This window comes from Rhinichthys klamathensis, unplaced genomic scaffold, assembly GCF_029890125.1.
Source record: "Rhinichthys klamathensis goyatoka isolate OS25496 unplaced genomic scaffold, OSU_Roscu_1.1 h1tg000165l_1, whole genome shotgun sequence".
In the NCBI taxonomy this organism is placed as follows: Eukaryota; Metazoa; Chordata; class Actinopteri; order Cypriniformes; family Leuciscidae; genus Rhinichthys; species Rhinichthys klamathensis.
This window is the reverse complement of record NW_026606697.1, coordinates 3721042-3747444: the sequence shown is the minus strand read 5'-3', so window position 1 is coordinate 3747444 and position 26403 is coordinate 3721042. Positions and strand designations below refer to the sequence as shown.

The window sequence follows — 26403 nt, the reverse complement described above, 5'->3', positions numbered from 1 at the left end:
TCCAAACCATTCGTGATATAAAAAATGTGCTTGCAATTTAGCATCCTTAATGTCTTGGCTTCATGCTGACTGAGTCTGGTGGCGATCAGATGAATCGCCTTGGAGGAGTATATCAAATACCAGAGCATGTGTTTTTCAAACAACCCATAATAGCCGACTTCCTGTTGGCCGAAGCCTATGACTTAAGAGTGCGAAAGTTATTTGGCCCGATGAGATCTATAAGTGTATGAAAATTGGTTACTGTAGGTGAAAAGGGCTACAGAGTCCCTCAAATACAACCATATAAAAGGGTGCTTAGGCCCCAAATATATGAAAAATAATGTATTTTAAACATTCAAGCATGAAAACCTATTCTAGTAGAGCCCAAAAACAAAATTGAGACTTTGTAGAAGGGCATAATAGGTCCTCTTTAATGTACATATTCCAATTCAACCTTGAAATGTAAGGTTTTTCAGCTTTTATTATAATCAATCCCTGCTCTTTTAGGTGCTGAAGCTGCTGCTGGTTGCCTGGGACCGTCGGCTCATCTTTTCGGTGGGTACATCCAGCACTACAGGAGAGACGGATACGGTCATTTGGAACGAGGTGCATCACAAGACCGAGTTCGGCTCCAACCTGACCGGCCACGGTTACCCAGACTCCGGCCACCTTGACAACGTCCTGGAGGAGCTGAGGGCGCAAGGCATCACTGAGGAAGAGTGTCTGAGGGACTGAAAATTCAAGTCGGACGACAAAGACTGGATGTTTTTTGTGTTAGTGTTGCCAAATCTGAATTCAATTCCCAGCTCTTGTTTCTCAGAATGCCTGAGACACTTTCGAAATGAAAAAACGAAAAACAAAACGAAGTTTAAGGACTCTGAAAGGTTTATAAGTCATCATCGCTCTACGTTTTTTTTTCAGTGACAATAATAGCCCTCCTACTGCTAAAGAAACTGTACTAGCCTGTCAGAAGTGGGACGGCCAGCTGCAAGAACTGTAGTTAACAAACAACATTGCACTGTGCGCGCTATTGTGGTGGAGCCGTTATCTTTTCGAAAACTCGAAGGACCCCGTTAACGTCCTCCCCACAAAAACTCGATTTGTACAGTGCGATTTTGTCGCTAGTGGGCTGCAGACATAGATCCCGGTGTCTGCTCCACCATATAATGTATTGTAGTTCTGTGAAGGATACGCAAAACAAAGGTACTTCTGTGCATGTAGTTGTATCATTCGGCACAGAGGCGATGCCACTCGTTGCCAACTTTGAAGCTCCAGTTGCAGTTTTAGATGCCGAAACGTGAATGTTTACTGCCCCATAGTGGCACTTGTTAGCATATACATTCCAGTAATTACCATGGTATTTATTTGACAACATAGTTTTCGAGATGTTTGCAGTATTTACATTAACCACTTATATTTGTACTTATTTTATTGTATCTCTTACATTATTTTATATTGTCGAAACGAGAAACCTGTATTGTCATTCATTTTGGGATGGGAACCAATCTCTTTCCAGGGACAGGGAGAGAGAGAGAGAGAGAGAGAGAGAGAGAGAGAGAGAGAGAGAGACATTCAACTGAAACTGCTTCGTTAATCAGTATTAAAGAAACGTTGAGACTGGCGGCCAATGGACGGACGACGCACAAATTTAGTGAAAATATTAACTTGTTTCTTTGTGATTGAATTTACTGTCGGAGAGTTCCGAACAGGGACTGTGTGAAACTGAGCCAAGCTCAATTATGGTGTTTTATTGTGACATCATCGGTTTAGGAACCAATAAGATTTAGATTCTCCAAAGCTGAAGGTGTTGGCCTTTTAAATGGCTACTAAGAGCAACTAACCTACCCTGTTAAATCTGTTGAAGTTCTATCCTGTGGACAAACTGTCTCCGGTTGCCTTTCTGGTCGGTACTCTGTAGGTCTATGGTGGACCTGTTTACAAAGCTGTTGACGAAACGTCTGCATGTATGTACATGCAAATGTGTAAGCTTACATTTATAGTTGATGTGCTGTATGTATGTTTTATGTACACAATTATTTTTTCCCCTGCATCCAAAAGCATGTTGTGGAAGTAAATGAGTAATTATTTTTCTTGTATCATTTTTTTTTTTTTTTTATAATATACTTTAACTTTTTTCTTATAAGCTAATAGGTTTTTTTTTCCACTGTGAAGTTTTTTTAATTTCTTTTATTGCACTTGTATGATTTGATTTATTGTCCAGCCAAGTTCCTCATGATAGTTGCTATGGAGACAGTGAAAATGGCATTGCTGCCAGGACAGAAAACTGTGAAGACAGAGAATGGAGCTAGGAGAACTAATGTTGCTGTATAATATAAAATGTACAAAACAACTCTTGCATATTAAATAGCTGCTGGAATACTGAATAAATATTAAAGGTACTCAAGAAAAGCAAATGCTGGTTTGGATTTATTTTCCCGTCAGTCTGGCTGCAGTTTTTGTTTTGTTTTCTCAACCAAAATGTGGCCCTTTTTGGATAGTTTACTAATGTCAGTCAGGCACTAAATATCATACTCAGCAGGGGGCGATGTTTAACTAAAGGTTTTATAAACCAAAATCAAAATAACAGGCATGATCCACACTCCTGCTGCAATTACCTTGTGGCTTATGACCGATCCAGTACCAATATATGTAACACATTTCAATTATATCAATTTAATATGGACAATATTAAACAATTATTTTGCATAGTTCTTGAAATGTCCAAAAAAACATGTATTACTACTAGACAAAACTGTTGGTAGACAGCCATTTTACACCAGTATTCTCAAAAAGGCCCAAAATATGCACTAGAGAAACTATTAATATGGCAAAAGGGCTGCTCCCTCACTGAATTAAAATTTGAACATCACACAAATTAGCCGACCATCTGGTCCCTCCTAAGACCAGGTCATTTCCTCTCCAGGCAGAAGATCCACTGATAATTAATGCTCTTAATGTTCTACGTTACATAACGCTGGATCAGATCTATATCTATCTATCTATCTATCTATCTATCTATCTATCTATCTATCTATCTATCTATCTATCTATCTATCTATCTATCTATCTGTCTGTCTGTCTGTCTGTCTGTCTGTCTGTCTGTCTGTCTGTCTGTCTGTCTGTCTGTCTATCTATCTATCTATCTATCTATCTATCTGTCTGTCTGTCTGTTCTATCTATCGTCTATCTATATATTCTGTCGTTCTACCTATCTATCATGTCTATCTGTATTTATCTATCATATATGTCTGTCGTTCTATCTATCTATCTATCTGTCTGTCTATCTGTCAGTATGTCTGTTCTATCTATCAATCTATCTGTATGCATGTCTGTCGTTCTATCTATCGTCTATCTATATATTCTGTCATTCTACCTATCTATCATCTGTCTATCTGTATTTATCTATCATATGTCTCGTTCTATCTATCTATCTATCTATCTATCTATCTATCTATCTATCTATCTATCTATCTATCTATCTATCTATCTATCTATCTATCTATCTATCTATCTATTTATTTGTCTGTCGTTCTACCCATCTATACAAATGTTCAAATATATCAACATTATATCAACTATCGTCCACCCCGCTTACTAGTTACTTGCACAGAACAGTCTTACATTTCTTGCATATTTTCTTATGCTCAGAACACTGAATGATTATGAAGCCGAGCTTGCCTAGGCCTTATTGTAGATCTGTGCTCATCTCGGTCAGGAACGTCTCAAAACAGAGTGAAGTTGAATGTGAAGGTGATGCGTCTAGACAGATGGGCGAAGCACATAATGCGGTTAACACTGAGTTAGCCATAAAGAAGCACATGCACCGTGTGTCATCTCAGCTGGTAATCTGTCAAAGAATGCACAAGATACCCCCCTCCCCCCAAAAGCACAACCCCCAATGTCCTGTCCGAGACCCCCTGTTGTCCGTGATAGAGGACATAATCTGAAACTCATGAGGTCGGAGAGGGGGAAGTGTTTGGGGGCAAATGTACTGTGGTAAAAAAGGGCACAGGGCCAGAGGAGTAATTACTTTAACCTAAACTAGTTTAATGCAGTAACAAGCATGCGATATTTATGTGCATGTTTCCAAAACCTTTTTAGAGCCCTGCGACTGAGTTTAAAGCCAAATCAGTCTGATCGCTTGCTTTCGTGTGTGACATGTAAACAACATCATTTTTGTTTCAATACATCAATTATCCTGTAGTTTTAAAGGCATTATATTAGGTGCAAATGCACTTTCTCTGCAACATTAGTCGAGCTTCTTCTCTATTAAAAGCTTTTAAGCTCATAAACGCTCGGACTAAGTGGTCTGGGGATAGAGCGGTTGCCTTGGCAACAGCACACTCTGCCGTTTTCCAGTCCCCAGAGGAGTCGTATTTCACATGCAGATTTTCTGCCTGCCCGACCCACTTTTGTTGGCTTTCAGCTAAAAGCTTTTTGCTGCAGTGACAGAGACAAAAGAGTAGAGGAGAAGGGGAAGGGTTTGGCTAGAAGAGGAGGGCCTTAGCAGACTGTTGCCAGGGTAACTTGACATCATGCTGACGAACTTCCCTCTTTAAAAGCTTTTAAAGCGATTGCTCCAGCCCTCGAGGTGCCATTTTGAGGCCTCTTAACTAAGCATGGGGGGAAGGGCAGCAAAGGCCTGTCTCTAGCACACACAAGCACATGCTTGAGAAAGCAAAGTAAGGCCTGGAAAACAGACTGCACTGAGAGAGAACCAAGCTTAAATCCTAAACCTGAACGAAAGATATCTAATCTGTTCATAAAATGGCCTCTGAGGACCTCTGCTTTAGTTACACTGTGCCGGGCTCGAGCGAGAAGCACAGGAGAGCTCGTAACTGGACGGATTCCGAGATGAAAGCTCTTGTGTACATTTGGGAAGAGTATGTGGCAGAGCTAAAGAAGGCTAAGCGCAATGCTAAGATCTACGAGACAATGGCTAAGCAACTTTATGAATTAACTGGCGAACAGCGACACAGGGAGGAGATTAAGATGAAGATTACCAACATGACTTTCCAATTCAGGCAAGTAAATACACTATCTATAAGTATCTATCTATCTATCTATCTATCTATCTATCTATCTATCTATCTATCTATCTATCTATCTATCTATCTATCTATCTATCTATCTATCTATCTAAAAAGACTTTAAAAAATAATTTTCAATAATCTGTTTATCACTACACAAGTGTCTACTCTTACAACTCAGTAAGCTGTAGACATTTTAAAATTAATTGACTATAAGATAAATGTCCAGGTAAACTTCTCCGTTTCGCTCAGTCTTCGCAAGTCTTTCAAAGCGAACGCCACTGCTGCGAGGATGGTTGCACGCGTTCGACGCATGCGCAGCGCACTACCTAGCGTTCGATCACTCGTCTCTGCGCGGACCAAAAAAATCAAGCTACAAACGAACAGAAGAGGACTGTGGTGATGACGAAAATTACGCCACAAGCAAAGTACTTTCGGTTTCTAGAAACCATGTATAAGTATTGGGAAAGCATTTAGAGGACACAAACAAAATAGCGCACCAGTTTGACATGTCACGATCTACATATTGAATTCAAATAGCAACAAAGAACGTAGAACCAAACAGTCTAGAGACAATTAAAAAACAATGTGAATCAAACCGAAATCACTTTATTGTGCCATCACATCCCACAAATGTAGTGGTGGGTACATTATTTTGCGTGCAGTTGTGCACTGCCAGATATTTGGCCAAATATAGGCTACAATATTTTCGCAATTATAAAAGCATTACAGATTACTACATATATATATATTTTTTTATATGCGGTTTATGTTGCATGCTCAATTCGATTAGAGAGATGTAAAATATGACGCTGTTAATTTATATTTTATTCAGTTTATTAAAAGTTAGGAATAGTAATGACTTTTGACCGTTTTTTTTAGCTTCATTACACTGGCCATTTTATACAGAATTCAACTATTTTAGTACACTAAACAACTATGTCTTTAAAACTGCATAATACAGCTTTTAAAATGGTTAAGTTTAACCAATAGCTTCACAAATTCCCAACAAAAATCACTATCATGTATCTAAATAGTCACTATCTGCCTATATCTTTATCCAAACATCCAAGTTTAGTCCAGAATAGTGTAGTAATAACTGACTTACCGTTTCTGATTCTTTCTCTTAAGCTAATACAATACAATCTGCAATATGAAGTAGCTTAAAGGCATAGTATGTAAGTTTCGCAGATAGAGGTCGCTTATTCAAAATAATAACAAAGCCGTAACTTGATGATGCTGTGAATGAGTGTGGAGAATGAGTGAATCATGGGAGTTGTTGTCTTCACCTCCACAAAACAATCTGATGGGATTCAGGCAGAAATCATGTTCATAGATGAGCTAATGCATTAAAGTTTTATTAACGTTACTGTGGTATGAAGCAGGGCGAGGCAGAGAGCCTGGGACATTTAGCGTTGCTGTTTTTATTATGCTTATATGCTTTCGTTATGTTTATTTTATGATTAAAGTTACATTTAACACCTCTTTCTACCCTGAACTTTGTTACGTTTGATCACTGAAATTCACATTATTTTATTTCCTTCTAATGAAACAGCCACTCATACAGTAGAATACAATAAAATTAAAATCATTTAAATTGTGGGTAACGCAGCGCTGTTTTACATGTCAATCAAGCTGCTATGAGACACTTGTTGCACACTGCAGTAAGCTCGATCGATAGCCTATTAGAATATGTAGCTAAATGGCATGCAATTCATTTTAAAATATATTGTATGGTGAAGGAAATGCTGTATTACTGTTACTACAAATGTTAGCCACGCCCACATGATAAAATAGTGTTGTCTCAGAGGCATGATACAAACATGTTACTTGCAGTAAATTAAGAAAACAAGAGATTTAAACAATAACTGTTTTGAGCTATAACAATTATTAATTTTCTGTCGATAAAGGTCTCAAAACAGTTGCTCGCCTGTAATATATTAAAGTCTTTGATGTTTCCATGGTTTGTAAGGAAGTAAAACCAGATATCGAGGGGAAGGCGGATATGACGTCATTGACAGGCAACATACTGACACGGAAAGTTACACTGGTTAAAAAAGCTGATTTTTTAACCAGATTTAAACATTGTTGTAGACATTTGGGATAATATAAGTATACAAGTCAACAAAATATACAACATTGTTTTAGTGGTTTTTGGATATTTAATTAAAAAAATCCTACATATTGTGCCTTTAAAGTCACCATGAAACCAAAATAAACAATTATTTATTTTTATGGACAATTGCAGTATTTATTATAGCCTAATAAACGCTTCTCTGATAGCGTTTACTAGTGCGAGATCAGAACAGCCACTCACATGTGATCAAAGCAATAGCAAACCACAACCTTTCAATCATCAAATAAATTCCCGATGGACAAAATCAAGTTCCGTCATACATTTTTTCCTGTTCAAGAAGCCGTTTCATTCGGATATCTATGTCACAATAGGGAAGAAAAGACTATCGCAACTTTTGTTCGATTTTAAGTACTGTGCAAAACAATGGTTTAACATTCTTTTCTAACAGGAAGCTGAAGTACACAGCAAATGGTAGCAATGCTATACCTGATTGGCCGTACTACAAATCCATTGAGAGGATCTTGTCAAAGGTACCAGAGCATGCCCATATGAGCCCACCGAGCCTCTCGACGTCTGGCCCCTCCACCTCTCAAATCGAGCCTTCTGTGCCCCCATCAGCTCCGCCAAGTGGGTTTCTACCAGAGTACACTGGATCCTCAGAGGAGAGAGACATCAACGACGAGGATGAAGTCCTAACAGACAACTCTGGAAGTTCTTTTGAAACAAGGTAACATGTTTGATCAGATCACAGATTCATTTCAGAATCATAATCATGGAACTATAACTGCATGGCTGTCCATCTTCAGGTCACAACCACGTAAGAGGCGGAGGCTGTCAAATGTGTCACTGCGCCGAAAGAAGCTGCGTGTCATGGATGCAATGCTGCAGGAACAACGCAGGATAAGCCATGCCGTTGAGGAGGCATGTCACGAAGTTCGCCGCGTTATGCATCAGCAAAACTTCCTGCAGGTGCAGAGCCTCCAGCTTCAGGAGCGAATGATGAACCTCCTGGAGAAGATGATTCCTGCTCAGCCAGCCCCTTCCTGGCCCAACCCACCAGTCTCAAAGAGTTTAGGAACACCCACGCCTGAGTGACACGACCTCAGATACGGAATAAGGACCTTTTTTTTTTGTCTTCGCAGAGGAGGCGTTGCTATGCTAAATTTAAAAACTATAACCAACTAGTTAGCGGTACATTTTAGACCTGTTTAAGCGCTTTTAAGTCTTCTACAATGAATATGTTATTCAAAAATGTGGACAGATGTAAGCAAATTTGTGAAGAAATTACTGTTTATCCCCACCTTATTCACACTATCTGACTCAAAATGTATTTCTTCATGCCTCAAAAGATTAAAGTTGATTGTTATGTTATGCAGGTACAGGTATGCAGGTGCTCTCTTGTGCACCGGCTGGCAGTAGCGGTTCTGGCTTATTTGGTGCCCTAGGTGAAATCAAACAATCAAACATAGTAACTGCTTTAAATGAACTACAAAAAATGAGAAGAAAGCTGAAAAGCTCTGAAAGCTGCATGCGTGGGCGGTGCCCCTCAGCGCCCTATAGGCGGCTGTCTATTGGCTATGCCGGGATCTGCCACTGTGGCATATGCAAATAATTATCACATTTTAAATTTCTACAATAATCACCCAGACACTGACGCTTTGACTCTGAGTGGCAAAGTACCGGCAAGTGAAGGTAAGCTAAAGATTAAAATATAGAATTTTTGGTACCAGCCCAGTTTGAGCACTGTATGTGTTAAAATGTGTTGTTTATTAAAATCTGGTTCATTTGATTTCTAAATTGCTGTGTTAGTTGCTGAGAGTCTCAGATTCCAGGCTACTATCAGCCAGAAATGACACACAATGTAATGTCAATCTAAAGGATTTCAGACCTCTTTTAAAGGAATAGTTCACCCTAAAATGAAAATGAAGTCATAAATTACTTACCCTGTTCTAATGCCATCTTTCTTTTATGGACCACAAAAGTAGAATACGGCATTATAACAACACCAGGGTGAGTAAATGATGACTTAATTTTCATTTTAGGGTGAACTATCCCTTTAAGGCATACTATAAGAGGACACAGTGTTCAAGTAAACTCCATGTCAAATATGGTAGACACGTAACACCAAAATGGTTGGTGATAATAGAAACTGGATTAAGTTGACAAGGATTTAAAATGGAGGCTTAGTTTGTACTATTAAAGATTGATGTTACCATACACTTTTACAGCTTAGCACAATTTAGCAAAATGTAACATATTAGTACATGTTACAGAATGCATTTGTTTTGGTAGCAGTTTATATGCGTGTGGGTCAAAAACATGACACTCGTGTTTAGTTTAGATCTGTTAAAATATAGCCTACAAAAATAAAATAAAAAATGCAAATCACATAAAATGACAAATACATTTATGGTGTTTTGTGACGTGTCAAAAAATATCTAGGTGGTCCAACCATTCAAAGATTTTGAAAAATGAATAAATGTTGGCTTAAGTAGTTTGGAATAAACATTCTCACACACACACACACACACACACACACACACACACACACACACACACATAGTATCTGCCAAATCAAAGTCTGAGTTTAGAGTATACCATACACCTACTATTGCATTATGTACGTTATTTTTTTAAGAACCTGTCACATGCATTTTAAACTAGGCTAGATTTTTTTTAAACCTCCTTTTTTAATCATCTTGGATGTCCTTGTTTGTCGCTTTACCTTATACACTCCTAAAAGTGGCCAGATAGATTGAACCTGACTGGCACCCAAACATTATAATGGTTAATGCACCACCACATGCTCTTTAATTCATCTTCTTAATGTGAAGACAAGATAGATAATCCTTTCTGCTGTGCTCCAAATTGAGCATGTAACATTACGTTAAGCAAACGGAGAACAAATATAAATTTCAACAACACCTCTCTTCTTCGTCTGTGATGAATTGACCTGTCAGGCGTTCATAAAAGGTCCCTGTTGATAAGAGGAAAGGCGTTAGTGCTCAGTGGCTTGGGTGTGGTACAATGAATAGAAGAAACTAACATTTAAAAAAATGCACTGCAGCTGTAAACTTGTATTTTACGCGTCTGTATGTCAAATGACTGTAGATCAGGAAGATTTCATCGCCTGAATGCAACTTTGATCTCGCCGTTTGTAATCTTGCCATAGTTTCCATGCAATAACGCTGTTTTTAATACTTAATATGTCAATGTATGCTATTGAATACATGTACGTTAATTCCTACCGTCAAAATAATCGTATTAAGTGCACTCACTGACAAGCTGCGCACCAGTATAAGTATATACTAGTAGACCGCAAACACTACAGTAACAGCAAACACTGCATGGGTTTTCCAACTGCCAATGAGATCGCCGTAAATATTTGAATATCAAACATGATTGACGTGTCTCTTGACCAATGAGAGAGCTGATATCATTTTGCAAACGTTAAGGTGCCATAGCGACAAGAGAATGACGCTTTGTATTCCCAACAATAGTGAATGGCAGTGGTTTAAGTCCGTCGCGCGAACGGAGTTCCGAAATAAACGAAGAAAACATTGGTATTAAAACCAGGTAAGCCCGGTGTAAACATTTGTTTTTAATAGATATGTAAGTTAAACGTTAAGGGAAAGAGGTGCGCTTGAAACCCAAGTTTGTTTACTCTTACCGTGAATGAAAAGTGTTTGGCATGAAGTGTTTACATCAGAGAGCTGTTTTGAATGAGATAACTTTGCTGCTACTCTTATAACTTATCTGTCTGTTCTTTTATCAAAGTGTCATTCACGTTTTTCATTCTCATTTAGTCAAATATTTGATACGTTTTGATACGAAAAAAATACGATTAAAGCAACTTAATAGTTCAATATATCACTAGTCATATTTTTAATAACCTTTAAAAAATAAAGTGAAGTCCTGCTTTATGACAGATATATATATATAAAAACAATTATATGTATAAACTAATATGTTTTATATAATAAAATATAATACTACATATTTAAATAAATATTTGTAAATGATTATAAATAAAAAACACACATGCAGTCTCAATTTATACGAGTTGATAAACTCATGATCAAGATGAAGAAACAGTTAATTGTCTCGTAGATAATGGTTTAAAATAATTGAATAGCAACACACACACACACACACACACACACACACACACACACACACACACACACACACACACACACACACACACACACACACACACACACACACACATATATATATATTTAAATATAGTTTTGTATATTTTTTATATGGTATGACAGAAATATCAAAGATTTTTCACCTTTCATTAACTCCTTACAGTTAAACTTTACAATCCAAATAATAGAAATACAAGGAGACAGATGTGTTAAAAATAGTCTCCCTTTAGGCCACTCTTTAACGTCTGCTGTATTCTTGTTGTACATATATTGTTGTACATATATATATTGTGTTTCTAATAACTCATTGACAAGTCTCATGTGTTCTAACCTCAGTCACATTACTCCCCTCAGGTCTGACCCTAAGCAGTGCACCAAGATGATTTTTCGTGGTTGGAATTGTATCTGAACGAAACTGATATACCTGTACAAAGTGCTAATATTGTGAATTCCATCACCGAAATGAGAGTTCTGAAGCCAGCTGAGTCGACAATGAGACTTTTGGACCGTCCCACCAGCCCGGCGGTTCGCAGGGTGGAGATGGAGCGTGGCAGAGCTGGCTACGGATTTACAATTGCCGGCCAAGCACCATGTATTCTGCAAGGAATAATAAAAGGAAGTCCGGCGTACAGTGTCGGACTGCGACCTGGGGACCGCATCTTGCGTGTGAATGATACAGATGCGTCTGAGGCATCACATGAAGTTGTGGTGAAGCTAATCGGTACGTCATCACGGTCACTGTGTTTGCTGGTCACATCTGTTGACAGGCCGCCCATGGCCTCCTGCTCCAGCGACGAGGAGCTGTGTTGTCAGAGTAAGAGTAAACTACCATGGCTCAATCCTGGAAAAAATGACCCCTTCCCTGCTAATCTCAACAGCATGGACATGAGGGAGCCAATGCTTCAGTCAGTTGGAAGTTTTGACACCGTCTTTGAGATTTCCGATCAGGGCACCGCCCATCAAGACAAGCAGAAAAAACAAAGACCTTTGTCTGAACCAGATATGTCTTATTGGTTGCAGCAGCATAGATCCAAAAGCCACACTGATAGTCTCTCACAGGATGACACATCTCGAGTCGTGAGCGAGGATTCTGTGTTTTCAGACCTTCAGAGTCAGAATGACTTTGTATCTGATTCCAGCATCCTAAACGTTTCAATGATTGTGGGATACATCAACTCCATGGAACTGGAGCTAGAAACGTCCCAATCTGAGGAGGAGGCATTGCAAGCCATTCGTGAATGCATCAGTCAGATTGGTATTGAGCAGAAGACCCATTCATTGGTCATGATGAGGGTCAAATGCAGCTGCATTCAGCTTTGTGATGACCGAGACATCGTTCTGGCATCTTACCCAGCGGAGAACCTGGCACTTTGCATCATTTGCACGGAAGACAGCAGGTTCTTTGGCCTTGTTTCGGTTGATTCGACCAAAAATATTGAGGTTGGGACACAGGCGAGCACCCTGAAGACATTATGCCATGTCTTTTTCATTGATCCAGAGCTTTACAACCACAAGGAGCACCAAAGTATCACGAGGCACTTTGGGATTCCCTGCACTCCTGATCCAGACACTCAAGGATGTTTGGAGTTTCCTCAAACTCCGCACTCGATTTCACACTTCGTGTCCGTCCTCTACACTGACATTGGAGACTATATTGAAAAACTGAGAGTGAAACTCGACAGCGAAAATCCAGACGAACAAAATCCACGGAACAGCGGCAGCGACAGTGGGATCGGAATTGCTTCTCCAGAGGATAGAGATAGTCTGACTGGCCAGTGGAGCTTCACATCTCCAAACATTCCCAATCCACCACCATATTATTCCCAACACAGGAACAGTGCACTCCTCAAACCAGAATGCAGGTGCCTTTTGTCTGAACCGCTAACAGGAGCTGCTCAACCTGCGACCCAATCAGGTGTCACGGCCAGGGTGGATGGTTCAGCTTTTACTCCTCTTCCTCTTAATATGCAATCCAACTTGCCACCTAAACATAGAACCAGTCAACGCAGACCGTCCATTGGCTTAAAAGCTCGCTGGCAGAAGTCTCGTCCTAACAGCATGGAATGCTTGTTGGATAGGGACAGCGATGAGCCCAAAAGTAAAGGTAGCTTCCTGCCGCCTGCTATGGAACAAATTCCAACTCTCAGATACAAACCACTAGAAGATCTCAAACATCCTCAGAGAATGAACTTCACCCCAGAGCTTGAGCTGACGACCAGGTTCTTCAGTAGCGCAGCCAAGCATAAGGACGGGGAAAACAAGGTCAGAAAGAAAATATCTGATGACTTTATCTTTGAATTTGTTTTATTATTACACTGTATATAAAAAGTAAAGAGTGATTTGCCAAAGTGTTCTAGGTCGTTGATAGGTGGTCGTTTAACTTAGCATAAACCTTAAGTATGAAAGAATCTTAAAAATAGCATTAACCTTAAAGGGTTAGTTCACCCAAAAATGAAACTTCTGTTATTAATCACTCACCCTCATGTTGTTACAAACCTTCGGAACACAAATGAAGATCTTTTTAATGAAATCTGAGTCTCTTCATCATATAAAGCGATCGTGTCTCTTCGTAAAATTTGCACTTAACCGCTCAATTCATATGGATTTGTTTTACAATCTCTTTATGAACTTTTTGAAGAGCCAGCTCTCAGATTTCATTAAAAAGATCTTAATTTGTGTTCTGAAGATGATTGAATATCTAGTGTTTGGAACAACATTAGGGTGAGTAAGTAATGTTTGGGTGAACTATCCCTTTAAGTACTGTAATAGTGATACTTGTAAGCACTAAAATAACTTTACAATACAATACAACAATGTTATAACCTTTCTACTGATTGCCCACTATTGTTTTTGACTTCTCTCAAGTAGATCCTAGCTCTGTTAGGTGAATCGAACTAGACAATCTTTGCTGTCGGCCCATCGGTCAGTCTTATGGCAGGTTTATTGACACCATGCTAAGTTAGAGGGCTTAATACAATGGTTCAAGGAACAGATGGTGCTGCAAGTAACAGGCACAGCAGATGGAGCTATTGGGTTGATTAGTAAAGTTCAATATGATTAATCCGGATGGATCAGCTTTAGCTTTATTAACAATGTCGGGAGTCACCTAGCAACAATTTGTCAGCCACGTAAAGGAACAGAGGAAAATGATGTCCTTCCTTTCACTGAGATGATTTATTGCTGGGTCATCTGTCTCTCTCTGACATGTTTAATCCTTCCGATTTGATTTTAAAGCCTACAATTTTAGTTGGAAATTTTTAGATGGAACACAAGAGTATTAATATATAAATTAAGTTAAACATTTGATTTAATAATTTACATAATAACTTTTTTAAACCAATTTTAATGTCAGTGGTGTTGCAGTAATATAATCAATATGTTACATTTATTTTGTGAAAGTACATGAAAAATATTCTAATTTTTGGAAGTGCTATTTAGAATTTTTAGTGGTGTTAACCTAAATGTTGTTTATGATTTTTTTGTTGTTGAAAAAATTCTTATTAGACTACAAATTAGTTTTAAGTAATACGACTGATAAAAAGAGCATTGTAACCAATTGTAAATTAATATTATTTTATGCCACTGTATGGTAAGACACACATTAATGTTTAGGGCTGGGCAGTGACACATTCGATTTCGATTCACAAGCTTGCAATTCGATTTCAATTCAGTTCAATTGGATTCACTATCAATTAATTGGGACCTATCAGGTACAGTACATGGCAAATTTCCTCTTGAAAAAAGTATCTTCTAACTAATGCTATAAACTAGCCTAGCCAATTTAATGACCTAATTGTGTTTCCTAATTGTTTTTTTCTAAATATAAACATTTGAATGGTGGATCGATGGATTTGAAGAACAGGTTACGTAAAAATACAATGAATATGCAATACAGTGCATATATTTAGTAAAATGCTCCTCTCCAGACTTCATTCTTTCTAGCGAGTTTTTGAATGGCTTTTCTAAGGTAAATGTAATGACGTGTCACATGGTTTACAAGCTGTTTTACTGCCGTCTTTCGTCGCTTGAAACACTGATTGAGCAATTGCATGAAATATAATGCAGATTTCAGTAAGTTGTACTCTATCTTTCAACATAAATTCTGATGTTCATTCATGTTTAATTTGTGCTGTAATTAGTAGTAAAGCAGAAGAGATTATCAGTTAGCGTGCGCTGCCGCTTCGCTTGAACTTGCCAAACGTCGTATTTTTTGTTTAAATTTCGTAATAAAATTGACAGAATTTGACAGCTGAGACTTTCATATCATATCAGTTCCATATCAGAAATAACAAAACACAAAGCTTATTGTGATTAATGGGGTAGGCGCTACAAAGCTTTGTTCATCAATTCATCATTCATCAAATGAAAACAGCATAGGCTGAAAGATCTATTCATGAGACTTAAAATAGGCTAATCGATATCAGTTCTTCGAAATGAGAATTGAGAATCGATTAAAACCAAGAAATCAATATTTTTAACCCAGCCCTATTAATGTTATTCACATTTGCATTTCACTTTTATGAAACTCTGAATTGTAATTAACTCTGGTTAATGTTTGTCCTCTCAGGGATCTTTATTTTGGGCACTCACAAGGGGACGCTCCTCTGTTCGAAAACCAACAGGTCCAGCTAAACGACTCAGTCTGGCTCATTCACTTAATGACCTTGAGGTAAGATTTAGCAGTTTATGCCTTGCTAAGACACCCGCATCATACTGTAAAATCATAGTTTTGTATTTGCTGCAGTGCTGATGCATGAAAACAAAATACAGGTGTGTCTAATTGTTTTGTTTTCAGTAAGTTACATAGGAAGGTCAGTCAGTCTGTTTTCAATTCCTGCTTTAAAAAAATCTCTCTAAATACGCAGAGTAGCCTTTTGTAATGCTCCATTATTCTCAAGCACAATCATGTTTTTTCTGTTTTCAATAGACAAGGATAACCATGAAACTATTATATAACACTTGGCACTGCATGAGAGTGATGGTACCATTAGTATCCTCTCTCAAATGTAAAGAACCCTTTATATAGCTGGGCAGACTGAAATCACACATTACTTTGAGCTTCAACCCTCACTACATTATTATCATGCAGCAGCTTTGTGTGATGAACAAAGCCTTAATTCGTATTCACTGAAGATCCTCTCTTCCCATCTGTCACTACCTTAATTTTTATTATTTAATTTAAAGGCAACAGTGGAAAGCAAAAATTTTAGGAATAGCAAAAATTTCAGTCTGTTTGTCAAATAAAGCTATCATATGGCCTTAGAAAACTAGGAAGAATTACTGGGAAGTAATACACTACTGTTCAAAAGTTTGGTGTCGGTAAGATCGGTAAAGTCTTTGAAAGAAGTAAATGCTCATCAATGCTGCATTTACTTGAACAAAAATACAATAAAATGGTAATATTTTGAAATATTATTACAATTTAAAATAACTGGTTTCTGTTTAAATATATTTCAAAATGTAATTTATTCCTGTGATGCAAAGCTGAATTTCCAACATCATTTCTACATTGTCACATGATCTTTCAGAAATCATTCTAATATGCTTATTTTCTGTTTAAGAACTATTTATCAATGTTGAAATCTGCTTAATATTTTTGTGTGTAAACTAGGCAAACCATTTTTTTTTTAATTCTTTGATGAATAGACAGTTCAAAAGAACGGTATTTTAAATAATTTTTTAACATCATAAAATATCTTTACTGTCACTTTTGATCAATTTCATGCTTCCTTGTTGAATATAAGCATTCATTATTATTATTATTTTTTATTTTTTTTTACTAACCCCAAAGTTTTGAACTTTACTAGGGTACAAGTCAAATGAACTACTTCTGTGGTGCCTTTTTGGTGTTTTTCAACTCCAAGAAAATAACAACATACCAGTTTGGAATGACAAAAGGGTGAGCAAATGATGGCCATTTTTGGTTTTTGGGGGAACTGGTGCGAGGTTGAGTACTATGTACTCAGTAGACTGAGACTGATGAGTACATTTCATACCTTTAAATATTATTTTGTGCACACTAATGGAGTCATGTGAATTTTTAACTAGCAAATTTCTTGAGGTTTGAAGCTGGAATAGGTTTGTCACCTCTCCAAGTGTGGAATCTGAGAGGAGTAGGATTTCCCTTTGGCTTTTCCTGGAACTTGAGGCAGACTTTTTCACGGACCTAATGCCCCTCTGGTGGTCAGGCAGACTGGAAAGTGTGGTTATGAGAACATCAGTCACTCTGGTGCTCACCAGGAGAACAAGAGCGAGAGGGAGGGGATGTGAAATGGAGAGGCTTGTTTGGTTGGAAAATGCTTGGTCTAAGCATGTTTTTTTGTTGCTAGATAACATCTAAATGAAGGCCATTCAGTTCATTTCAGCAATGTACTCAGCAGTTTTGTGCTAAACCAAAGGAGCTGCAACAAACTCCTGTTTTTTTATGTCAGAAAATTTGGCTTTTACATAGTCGAAATATAATAATATTGACAGTGACCATATGATTGCAGTTTCATTTTTTTTCTCTTGTTCAATCTAATTTCACTCATTGATGGATTGTAACTTTGCTTCAGCAATCTCTTCTGTACACTTATAGAATGCAAATTCAGTGTTTGATGCAACTCTCAGTCAGATCTGTATCTGATATCAGCAAAGGAGGAAGTACACCACAGTACACTTTAGAACACCATGGAAGTCTGTTTTATAAAGTGAATGGGAGTTTGGACAGCGTCCACCCCTCAGACAGCATTTCTCTTAGCACTAATGCCTATATTGGATTCCGGCAATCCTATAAGATCATTAGAAATCACACTGTTCGACATGGATCTAATAAACTTGGGTATGTATGTAGACGGTATGATGATGACACCTATTGAATCGTAGGTTATGACGCAAGTTAGTATAGAACAATTAAACGTCATCAGCATGCGCTGGTGGTAAAAAATAAAGTAAGATGAATCGCACTTTGGCAATTGTGGTTTTTAGCGAAAGAGGAGAATATGGACGTGGTCATCATGGCTAGGGAAAAGAGGCCAACTTGGCATGGCAATTTTGCAAATGGAGCTTGAGGTAAGTAGGTTTAAGTTTTAGCGGCATGTTGCGTTGATCAATACGCCATATCATGTTGCATTTTTATTGGTTAGTCAAAAGACGCAGGTCGTAGCAGCAAACACACTGTGAGATGATCATGCTAAGTTTCTGACACTCAGAAAGTTATCAGAGGCTATCTTTGGTCGCGTGACAACGGCCGTCTTTGAACTTCTCTCACTGTACAACGTAGGACCAACGTTTAGGACGACCACAGAAATCGCCACGATTGGTCATCTTTCGTCTGGGACAGCCCAAAATCATACAATGTGTATCGGGCATAAGACTGAGCCAGGCGTCTTGATTAAGCTGTAGAATATTTTGGCAGCTCTAGTCTTGATGCTGCTTCCAGTACACGACAGCATATTCTGTTACTGCCTCTATTGACTGATAAAGTGTGTTGTAGAGTCCTGCAAAAACAAAGCGTTTGTGTTGTAGCCCAGTATGTGAAACTCTATTGCTATATGCTTTCCTGTAGCTCAAACTGTAGTGCATTGGCGCTTGCAATGCCAAGGTCATGGGTTTGATTCCCAGGGAAAGCAAACCACTGATAAGAATGTTAAAAAAAAAAAAGTGTACCTTGAAATGCAATGTAAGTCGCTTTGGATAAAAGCGTCTGCCAAATGCATAAATGTAAATGTATTGCACACTACTTAGTATAGAGCGGAGGATGGACAATGAAATGGTACCAGTTAGGACTTTATCATAAAAAACTATTATCAAATGCTACACAATTGTATGTTGTTGCTGGTGATAGTTTTATAGCACATGCTAGATTTATTTCCCAAGGAATTATTGGGATTTACAATAGCTGTAAGTTTGTATCATATCTATGATGGAAGAATTTTAATATTGCAGAAAATCCATCCAGTACTGATTTCTGACAATTTCTCTTCCAAAAAGTTATTAACAGATACATAGCTTAAAGAATATAGTTCCACCTATATGAGTGACTGATAAGGAAAAGTGTAGTTCCAGTGTTCCAATATTGAACCTTCCTTTCTTAAGTGAGACAGGATCATCTTTGCAGAGTCTTTACAATGTGAGACGGGTGTCCGATCCTGCTCCTGGAGAGTCACTGTCCTGCAGAGTTCAGCTCCAACCCCAATTAAACACACCTGAACCAGCTAATTAATGTCTAGAAACTCCCAGGCAGCTGTTTTATGAGGCAAGTTGGAGCTAAACTCTGCAGGACAGTGACCCCCCCCAGGACCGAGTTTGGACGCCCCCGATGTGAGACATCCAATAGGGATCAAGGTTTTTTTAGCCCCTGCTGGTAGATGCTGTAACTGCCCCCACTTTTTCTTGATTTGTACCTGACGCAACTCTAAACAAAAGTTTTTTCAAAAGTTGTTCGGTAAATGTTTAAAATCCAGTCATTTCAATAGGAATCCATGCAATTAGGAATTTCGCGTGAGGGTGAAAGATTTCCCCATGCAGATTTCGAAATGGGTTCACACGGATTTTCCACATTGACCAACAGAGAGCTGCTTGGTTCGAAAGTGACTTCTGCGTGAACTGTGCTTCATACATCGCTACACTTTTGATGATAGAGAATACGACTTTTTTTGCCACATGAAAATGTCACATTTCGCTAAAGTGAACATTGAACAAATCCACTGATGGAATCGCAAAGGTTTGCGAAAGTGATGCTCCATAATGTGACAAAAAAGTTCAAATTTAGAAACCTTTTCTGCAGCCCACTATTAACTAATGAGAATCTCAGAGAGTAGTGTCTAGTGCTACTCTTAGTAATTGAATTCAATTCACTGTATTCCTGCTTGATTTCAAACTGACCCGACTCTTTACACACCCACATAACTCACCTTGAACATTCCTGTCTGTCAAACACTTTATCCGAGCTTTCCCTATAGGTCATAAGAACTCTTAAGAAAACGTTATGCAAGTGAAAAAGACAACATGCCTCAAATCATAAACTTAAACATTTTGAGTTTCTTCTCAAATCAACATGACATGACAGTTGTTTTCGGTAGGTCTGAGAGAGTGAGGATTTATTGCTTGCGGAGTTAGTGGGAGGAGGAATCTGTCTGAAGCGCAGAGTGAAAGGAGACGGGAGGAGGGAAAAGGGACAGAGCGCAGAAGGGAAAGTCAGACAGTCTGAATGCAGGGACAGAGCTGGAACTCAGAAGATAGACACATTCACTTCAGCTTCATCCTGTGAACTCACAGAGCGTGCGGCTGAATGGACATGCTTATTTACACTGGGTGTCTACAGGAGCCCTGAGGACTAATAATACTTACGAATGGAGCCAACATTGACTCTTCACTCTACTGTAAGTTCCTTCCTGAAGTCACTGCATGTGTTTTGGATAAGACTCTATGCATACGGATTGTTCTGTATATATTTAGAATAGATATTTGTTAGAAATTCATTCTCCAAAATTTGTGCGTGTGGTCTTGGATTGGAATGTTTTGGTCAATGTGGAGTAACTCCCTGAAATGTTTGGTGAAATCTTTATTCTTCGTAAACTTTAAGTAAACCATACTTGAAACGGATGACATCAATGCAGAATTTCTCAGCTGGACTCAAACTTTCCTCTTGTTCCTCTGGGTTGGTCTTCTACACTGAATTTGCTATGTTAAATATAGCCTTAAGCGGTCTGTCAACACTTCTCCAAGTGTATTCACTTTCACACTCCTTGCTGTCTTTGCAAAACACATTGTGTAATACCTATGTAAAATACCATTGCTTTACTTGTTGTTCTTTCTTTAATTTGTATGTGTTTACCGGTACTAGATATATAACAATCATCCATGAGGTCACCATCATGACTTAACATTCAAAGATGTACTCCCAGATAAGGCAAAACATGTCCTATCCTTTGACACAAGTCTGCACTTGGTATTCATTCTTCATGGATGATTTGCCAGTATTTGACCTTATTCCATGTGGTTTGACAGCATTTCTGATTCTTTGAGCAAAGGCCACCTGTTCTGCTAAAGGGCGATGTTTTCTTTCTCTAGATGCGTGGCCTCCCTGTGCTCCCAGGTCTGGTAACCCAAAACCACAGGCTATGTGATTATTCCTCTGTCCAACAGAAATGTTTCCTTTGACCTGATTTCGCTTAAAAGGGCCGTTCACACCAAGGATGAAAACTATAAAGATAACTATAACTATAAAGTTTAAATAAGCATTCTAATCCTATGCGAATAGGGAAATCCGTTTTAAATTAAATTAAAATGCATTTTAATTTAGATCAAGTCAAGTGGTTTTTATTGTCATCTCCTTCCTGTGTGGAAGGGGGAGAAATAAAAAGCAGTTGGTCTATATATACAAGACATGACATTACAAGTTGGATTGTGTTTGTTAATATATTAATAATAATTTATTTACTAATTAAAGTAATCCTGTGGACCTTTTGGAAGTTTAATGAGGCCCCCAGTGGGCCCCTGGTTGAGAAGCACTGCTCAGATAGACTGTCCGATGAATAAATAGTGTGTTTAGGCACGTGCATGGAAAAAAAGATTATTTTCTGTGTGAAATGAGCTTCTTCTGATCACCTCCATCTGCATTCACTGTGTCCACCTGCTGCTCTACAGACTTCTCCTTCACCCGCGAGCTGGTGCATCTGACAATAACACCGTCTACACCGAGAATGTCCATAGCTGCATTGTGTCCGGTGTAGACAGGGTGTAACACAATAAATAATCGCATGAAAGCTTTTGAGGAGTGTCTGGCTCAAATGGACATGCACCATTGTTGCTCATTAGTAACTAATTGTTTTAAGACATTGACTTATTCAGATGAAAGAAGCTCTGCTATGGTTCTGGGTAAAGGTTTGGTTTTGTTTGATGTGGGTTGAAGACCGATTTTCTTATGCTTGCCTTGCATTTCTTTTTTTTTTCTTTTTTTGGACGCAGCCAGGGGACTAATTTTCTCTCTTTAGCTCAGCTCTGTTTTTCCTGTTTGAGCCATTTAGCAGTAATTTACAGCAGCTTGTTACCCCTCATTATTAACCTTTTCAAATCAGCACTTTATAAAAGTAACCTTAGAGCTGCCTCTGCTGACATGGACCATGGATATAAGTTATTCAGTTTTAATATTGTACATAGCTCCCCTGTAAGACAGCAAAAAACAAAACAAAACATTAAAGCTACACTGTGTAACTTTTTTAGTTTATTCTTAGCTAAAAACACTTAGTTCTTTCAAAAATATATGTGCTCATTAATGTATATTTACTTCGGTCGCCATGTTGCCCCTCCATCTTGAAAGTACATTAGCCAAAGAGGGACATACCCGTTAATTCAAGCTTCGCCTTTCGCGTTTTAACACTCGATGGCACCGTGTCGAATGTCGAGGGGGATTGCTTGAGACTGATATATAAAAACCTGAAAGCCTTTTCACATCAACTGATCTCTGCTCACGGAGAAAATGATATAGCCTACAATGTAAACTTTGCCTTACGCTAGTGATGTCGTACAACATACAGAATAACGATAGCACTGATAAAAGTTACTTTACTAAGATTAGCTTGCATTCGTCTGGGAACCTGATAACTGATGTTAGCAATGAAATGGTAAAACAAAAATAACGAAAACATAAAACTATTATTCATTTTACATAGATGTCATAACCTATATGTTACCTGACAAATTAAATTACTGCAAATTATAATAGTTTTCTAAAATAACCTCATCACTTGAAGGAACACTCATGGACGAGGTCGAACTGGAAGCCATGTTAATCTTGGACTACATTGGCCACCGTAGGAGTTAAAACGAAATCGGAATTGAGAGGAACAGAAACTAATATTCACTGGATGGTCATATACCTTTTCACCGCTAGATGTGGGTAAAAATCACACAGTGTAGCTTTAATATATTGTTTGATTGAAATTTAAGTTGAATTGATCTTAGAAGCCAGCATACGCATACCTAAATATGAAACCCATTAAAATGCTGTCTAGATAGGCAGCTCACTAGGTTTTTTTTTTTAAGTGAAGAACCTCCATATGTTCCTTGAACTCTTTCCTTTATTCCCATGCCTGCCTGTATATATAACAGGTTGTCTCCTTCCAATACTCCACGATTGCTTTGAAAGCAGTTGGTGGGTATACACTTGGTCACAGGGAACTATATTTGTCAGGAAAGAGATCTACCCGCATATAATTATGAGTGTTAGGTTTCAGTTTGAAAGACCGCTGGTTCGGTACAAAGAGAGGGAGGAAGGAGAGAACGTTTGAAAGTGTTTTTGGGTGGGGTCATGGGTTAAGCTTAGATGATGATGGATGCTTTTCCTCCAGGACTTATACTTAAACAAAGGAGTGGAGAGATGTTTATCCTGTGCAAATCACATATGCAAATGTGGCACTGTGTAAATATTTTCAGATTTGAAAGAAACAAAGAAACCAATTGTGTCTTACTGATGCGATCTGACTGGGACTTCATCCACGCTTTCTTAATGTTAGGATTACAAGGATGGCAATGCAAAGACTGTTTTTCCACAACTTGGCACTGCTCAACGTCTTGTAATCTTCAGAGGCATCTCTATGGTTTTGTTGCTGGAGCAATCCTGTGTTTGTTTCTGTCTCTTATTTACTCTTACATGACATGCGCGAATTAGTTAGCGGGGCTAAAGAGGCAACAATGTAGAAGTGGGCGTTGATTTTCTTCTGCAGAGACGGTCTTTCCTCGCCTATGATGTAATAATGTGACAAAATCTGAAACGAGACGTTTTCTGAGCTTGGTTTCAATAAAAGCTGTTTTTGGACTAACAAGGAAGTTTTGAGTTCTAAAACTTACGATATATATATTTATAGTACAATGACCTTTAGATGTCAAAAGCTGACTGTAACCAAAGTCCTTTTAGGCAAGTCATGCCACTCGGCCACCATCTTGGCAACGCCTCCGGGCAGCTATTTCGGACTAACAAGACCAGGCTCCTATCTAAGGCCCCGTCCACACTACTGCGTTTTCGTTAAAAAACGGAGACCTTTTGCTACGTTTGCACCTCCCGTCCACACTAAAACGGCAAAAACGGAGACCCAAAACCGAGAAGTTTAGAAACGCTGCCGATGTTTTTCGTTTTGATTCTCCGGAGGGCGTTTTAGTGTAGACGGGTCAAAACGGAGGACTTTAGAAACGATGACGTAGTAGAGGCTCACGCTCGGCTCTATGATTGGGTGTCATCAGTCATGGCGTATATCTTTGCTAGCAGCTGTTGTACAAGTAAATTCAGCATTTTACAACGCTATAACTGCCTACATGCGCCGGAGTCAAGCTATTATTCGAGCGATCTGTGACAATTCCCGTGTGCAGCGGCGGCGTTGACCGTACGGAGCGTCGGTTTGTGGTTAACCCAGAGCATGGTGGGATAATTTTATCAATGAAGTTGTGTTTACACCGGCACGCGCATGCCCAGTGTTGGTGAATGGTCACGTGATCCGCGTTTTCAGTCGTTTTAATGTGGACGGAGATCAATTCTAATACGCAGCTAAAACGCTGGTGTGGACGGAGATCGTATTCGTTTTAATTATCCGTTTCTAAACTAAAACGCAGTAGTGTGGATGGGGCATAAATGAATGGGCAGAGAGTCAGAACTGCACTTTCACTGGTCACCATGCAGGACATAAAAACGAATCGGTTACCTAACGTAACCTCGGTTCTCTCTAGAAGAGGGAACGAGTATTGCGTAAGCTAGCTTACGCTGCGGGAAAGATTCATCTTTGCTGAGATATTGAAGCCAAAAAATTATTTCATAATTTTGTATCCATACACAACGCAGTTCCTCTGCGGCAGACCTAGAGCGGGCTAGCTAGCAGCTCATTGGTTCGCTCAGAGAGAACTGCTTAAGCCTATGGGAGAGCGGGGCTGAACCCGCTTCCAATGAGAGGCGCCCGCGCGCTCATTGCGTCATGACCCGCCAGAATGGGCGTGTCCATGGTGTATATAAGGCGCTCTCCCAGGCTTATATGTTGATTTATTTCAGCGTGAAGCGAAACGCTAGTAGCGCAAGCACGGCCGGGAACGCAATACTCGTTCCCTCTTCTAGAGAGAACCGAGGTTACGTTAGGTAACCGATTCGTTCTCTTACGAGAGGTTCTCTCGTATTGCGTAAGCTAGCTTACGCTGCGGGAACACCTGGCCAACGCCGTGCGCGCTACGAATCCACTCATGAAAAACCCAGGGATATACCGGGGGAATTTCTTAACGTGGAGTGAATGTACAAAGAGGCCGCAGAGCGGGCTCATGAAGTGTACACATAAGCATGTATGGGGCCAGCAGAGCGGGCACATGAAGTGTATAAGCATTACAGGAGAGCACAAGGGGCGAACCGGTTGTGAGGGACCTCCAGAAATGCAGCTTCTTAGAGAGCTGTTCGTCAGACAGCTAGTAATTTTGCCTGCAAGGCGGGAACTTCCAAGTTATAAAACCTGACAAAAGTGGACGGGGAGGCCCATCCCGCGGCCACACAAATGTCATGAATGGAAATTCCACAGGACCATGCCCACGATGAGGCCATGCCTCTAGTGGAGTGCGCCCTGATGCCCAGAGGGCAGGGCAGGCATTTAGATGCGTAAGCAGAGGCGATAGCGTCCACTATCCATCTAGACAGTGTCTGTTTTGAGGCGGCCAGACCCTTGGTGCGCCCCCCAAACGACACGAAAAGCTGCTCAGCGCGTCTGAACGCGGCAGCGCGCGTAGTGTACAATCTCAGAGCCCGCACCGGACAAAGGAGATTGGCATCGCGCTCACTATCGGATGAAGGCAGAGCCGATAGGGAGATAATCTGAGCCCTGAACGGGGTACCAATCGCCTTCGGGACATAGCCATGCCTAGGTTTGAGAATGACAATCGAATCATTCGGTCCAAACTCAAGAAACGCGGCGCTGGATGAGAGCGCGTGAAGATCCCCAACGCGTTTAACTGAGGACAGAGCCGTCAGGAAAACGGTTTTGAGCGAGAGGTATTTCAGATCCACAGACTCGAGCGGTTCGAACGGGGGTGCTTTCATAGCTTCAAGGACTATAGAAAGATCCCAAACCGGAACCGACGGGGGCCGCGGAGGGTTCATCCTCTTAGCTCCCCTGAGGAAGCGGATGACTAACTCGTCTTTGCCCAATGACTGAGC

General features: G+C 39.4%; 3 protein-coding genes across 5 annotated transcripts in view; all 3 read left to right on the top strand.

The window, feature by feature from the left end:
- The window catches only part of dtx4a (deltex 4, E3 ubiquitin ligase a), a 33753-nt gene extending 32525 nt beyond the window's left edge, over nt 1-1228 (top strand). For both annotated transcript variants that reach the window (XM_056259261.1, XM_056259262.1), the window contains one exon: nt 487-1228. In XM_056259261.1, the coding sequence (XP_056115236.1) occupies nt 487-714 (228 nt within the window). In that variant the 3' untranslated portion in view covers nt 715-1228. The remainder of the gene's footprint in view (nt 1-486) is intronic.
- Nucleotides 1229-4441: 3213 nt separating this feature from the next.
- On the top strand, nt 4442-8351 carry msantd1 (Myb/SANT-like DNA-binding domain containing 1). Its single transcript, XM_056259263.1, has 3 exons — nt 4442-5007; nt 7539-7813; nt 7893-8351. The coding sequence occupies exons 1-3, from the start codon at nt 4747-4749 to the stop codon at nt 8179-8181; spliced, it is 825 nt and encodes a 274-aa protein (XP_056115238.1). The 5' UTR covers nt 4442-4746; the 3' UTR covers nt 8182-8351.
- Nucleotides 8352-10463: 2112 nt separating this feature from the next.
- rgs12a (regulator of G protein signaling 12a) overlaps nt 10464-26403 on the top strand; it is a 45145-nt gene continuing 29205 nt past the window's right edge. The window contains exons 1-3 of one of the 2 annotated variants that reach the window (XM_056259259.1): nt 10464-10662; nt 11598-13505; nt 15811-15912. In XM_056259259.1, coding sequence (XP_056115234.1) covers nt 11706-13505; nt 15811-15912 — 1902 coding nt within the window. In that variant the 5' untranslated portion in view covers nt 10464-10662; nt 11598-11705. The remainder of the gene's footprint in view (nt 10663-11597; nt 13506-15810; nt 15913-26403) is intronic. The other variant, XM_056259258.1, reaches the window with a different exon arrangement.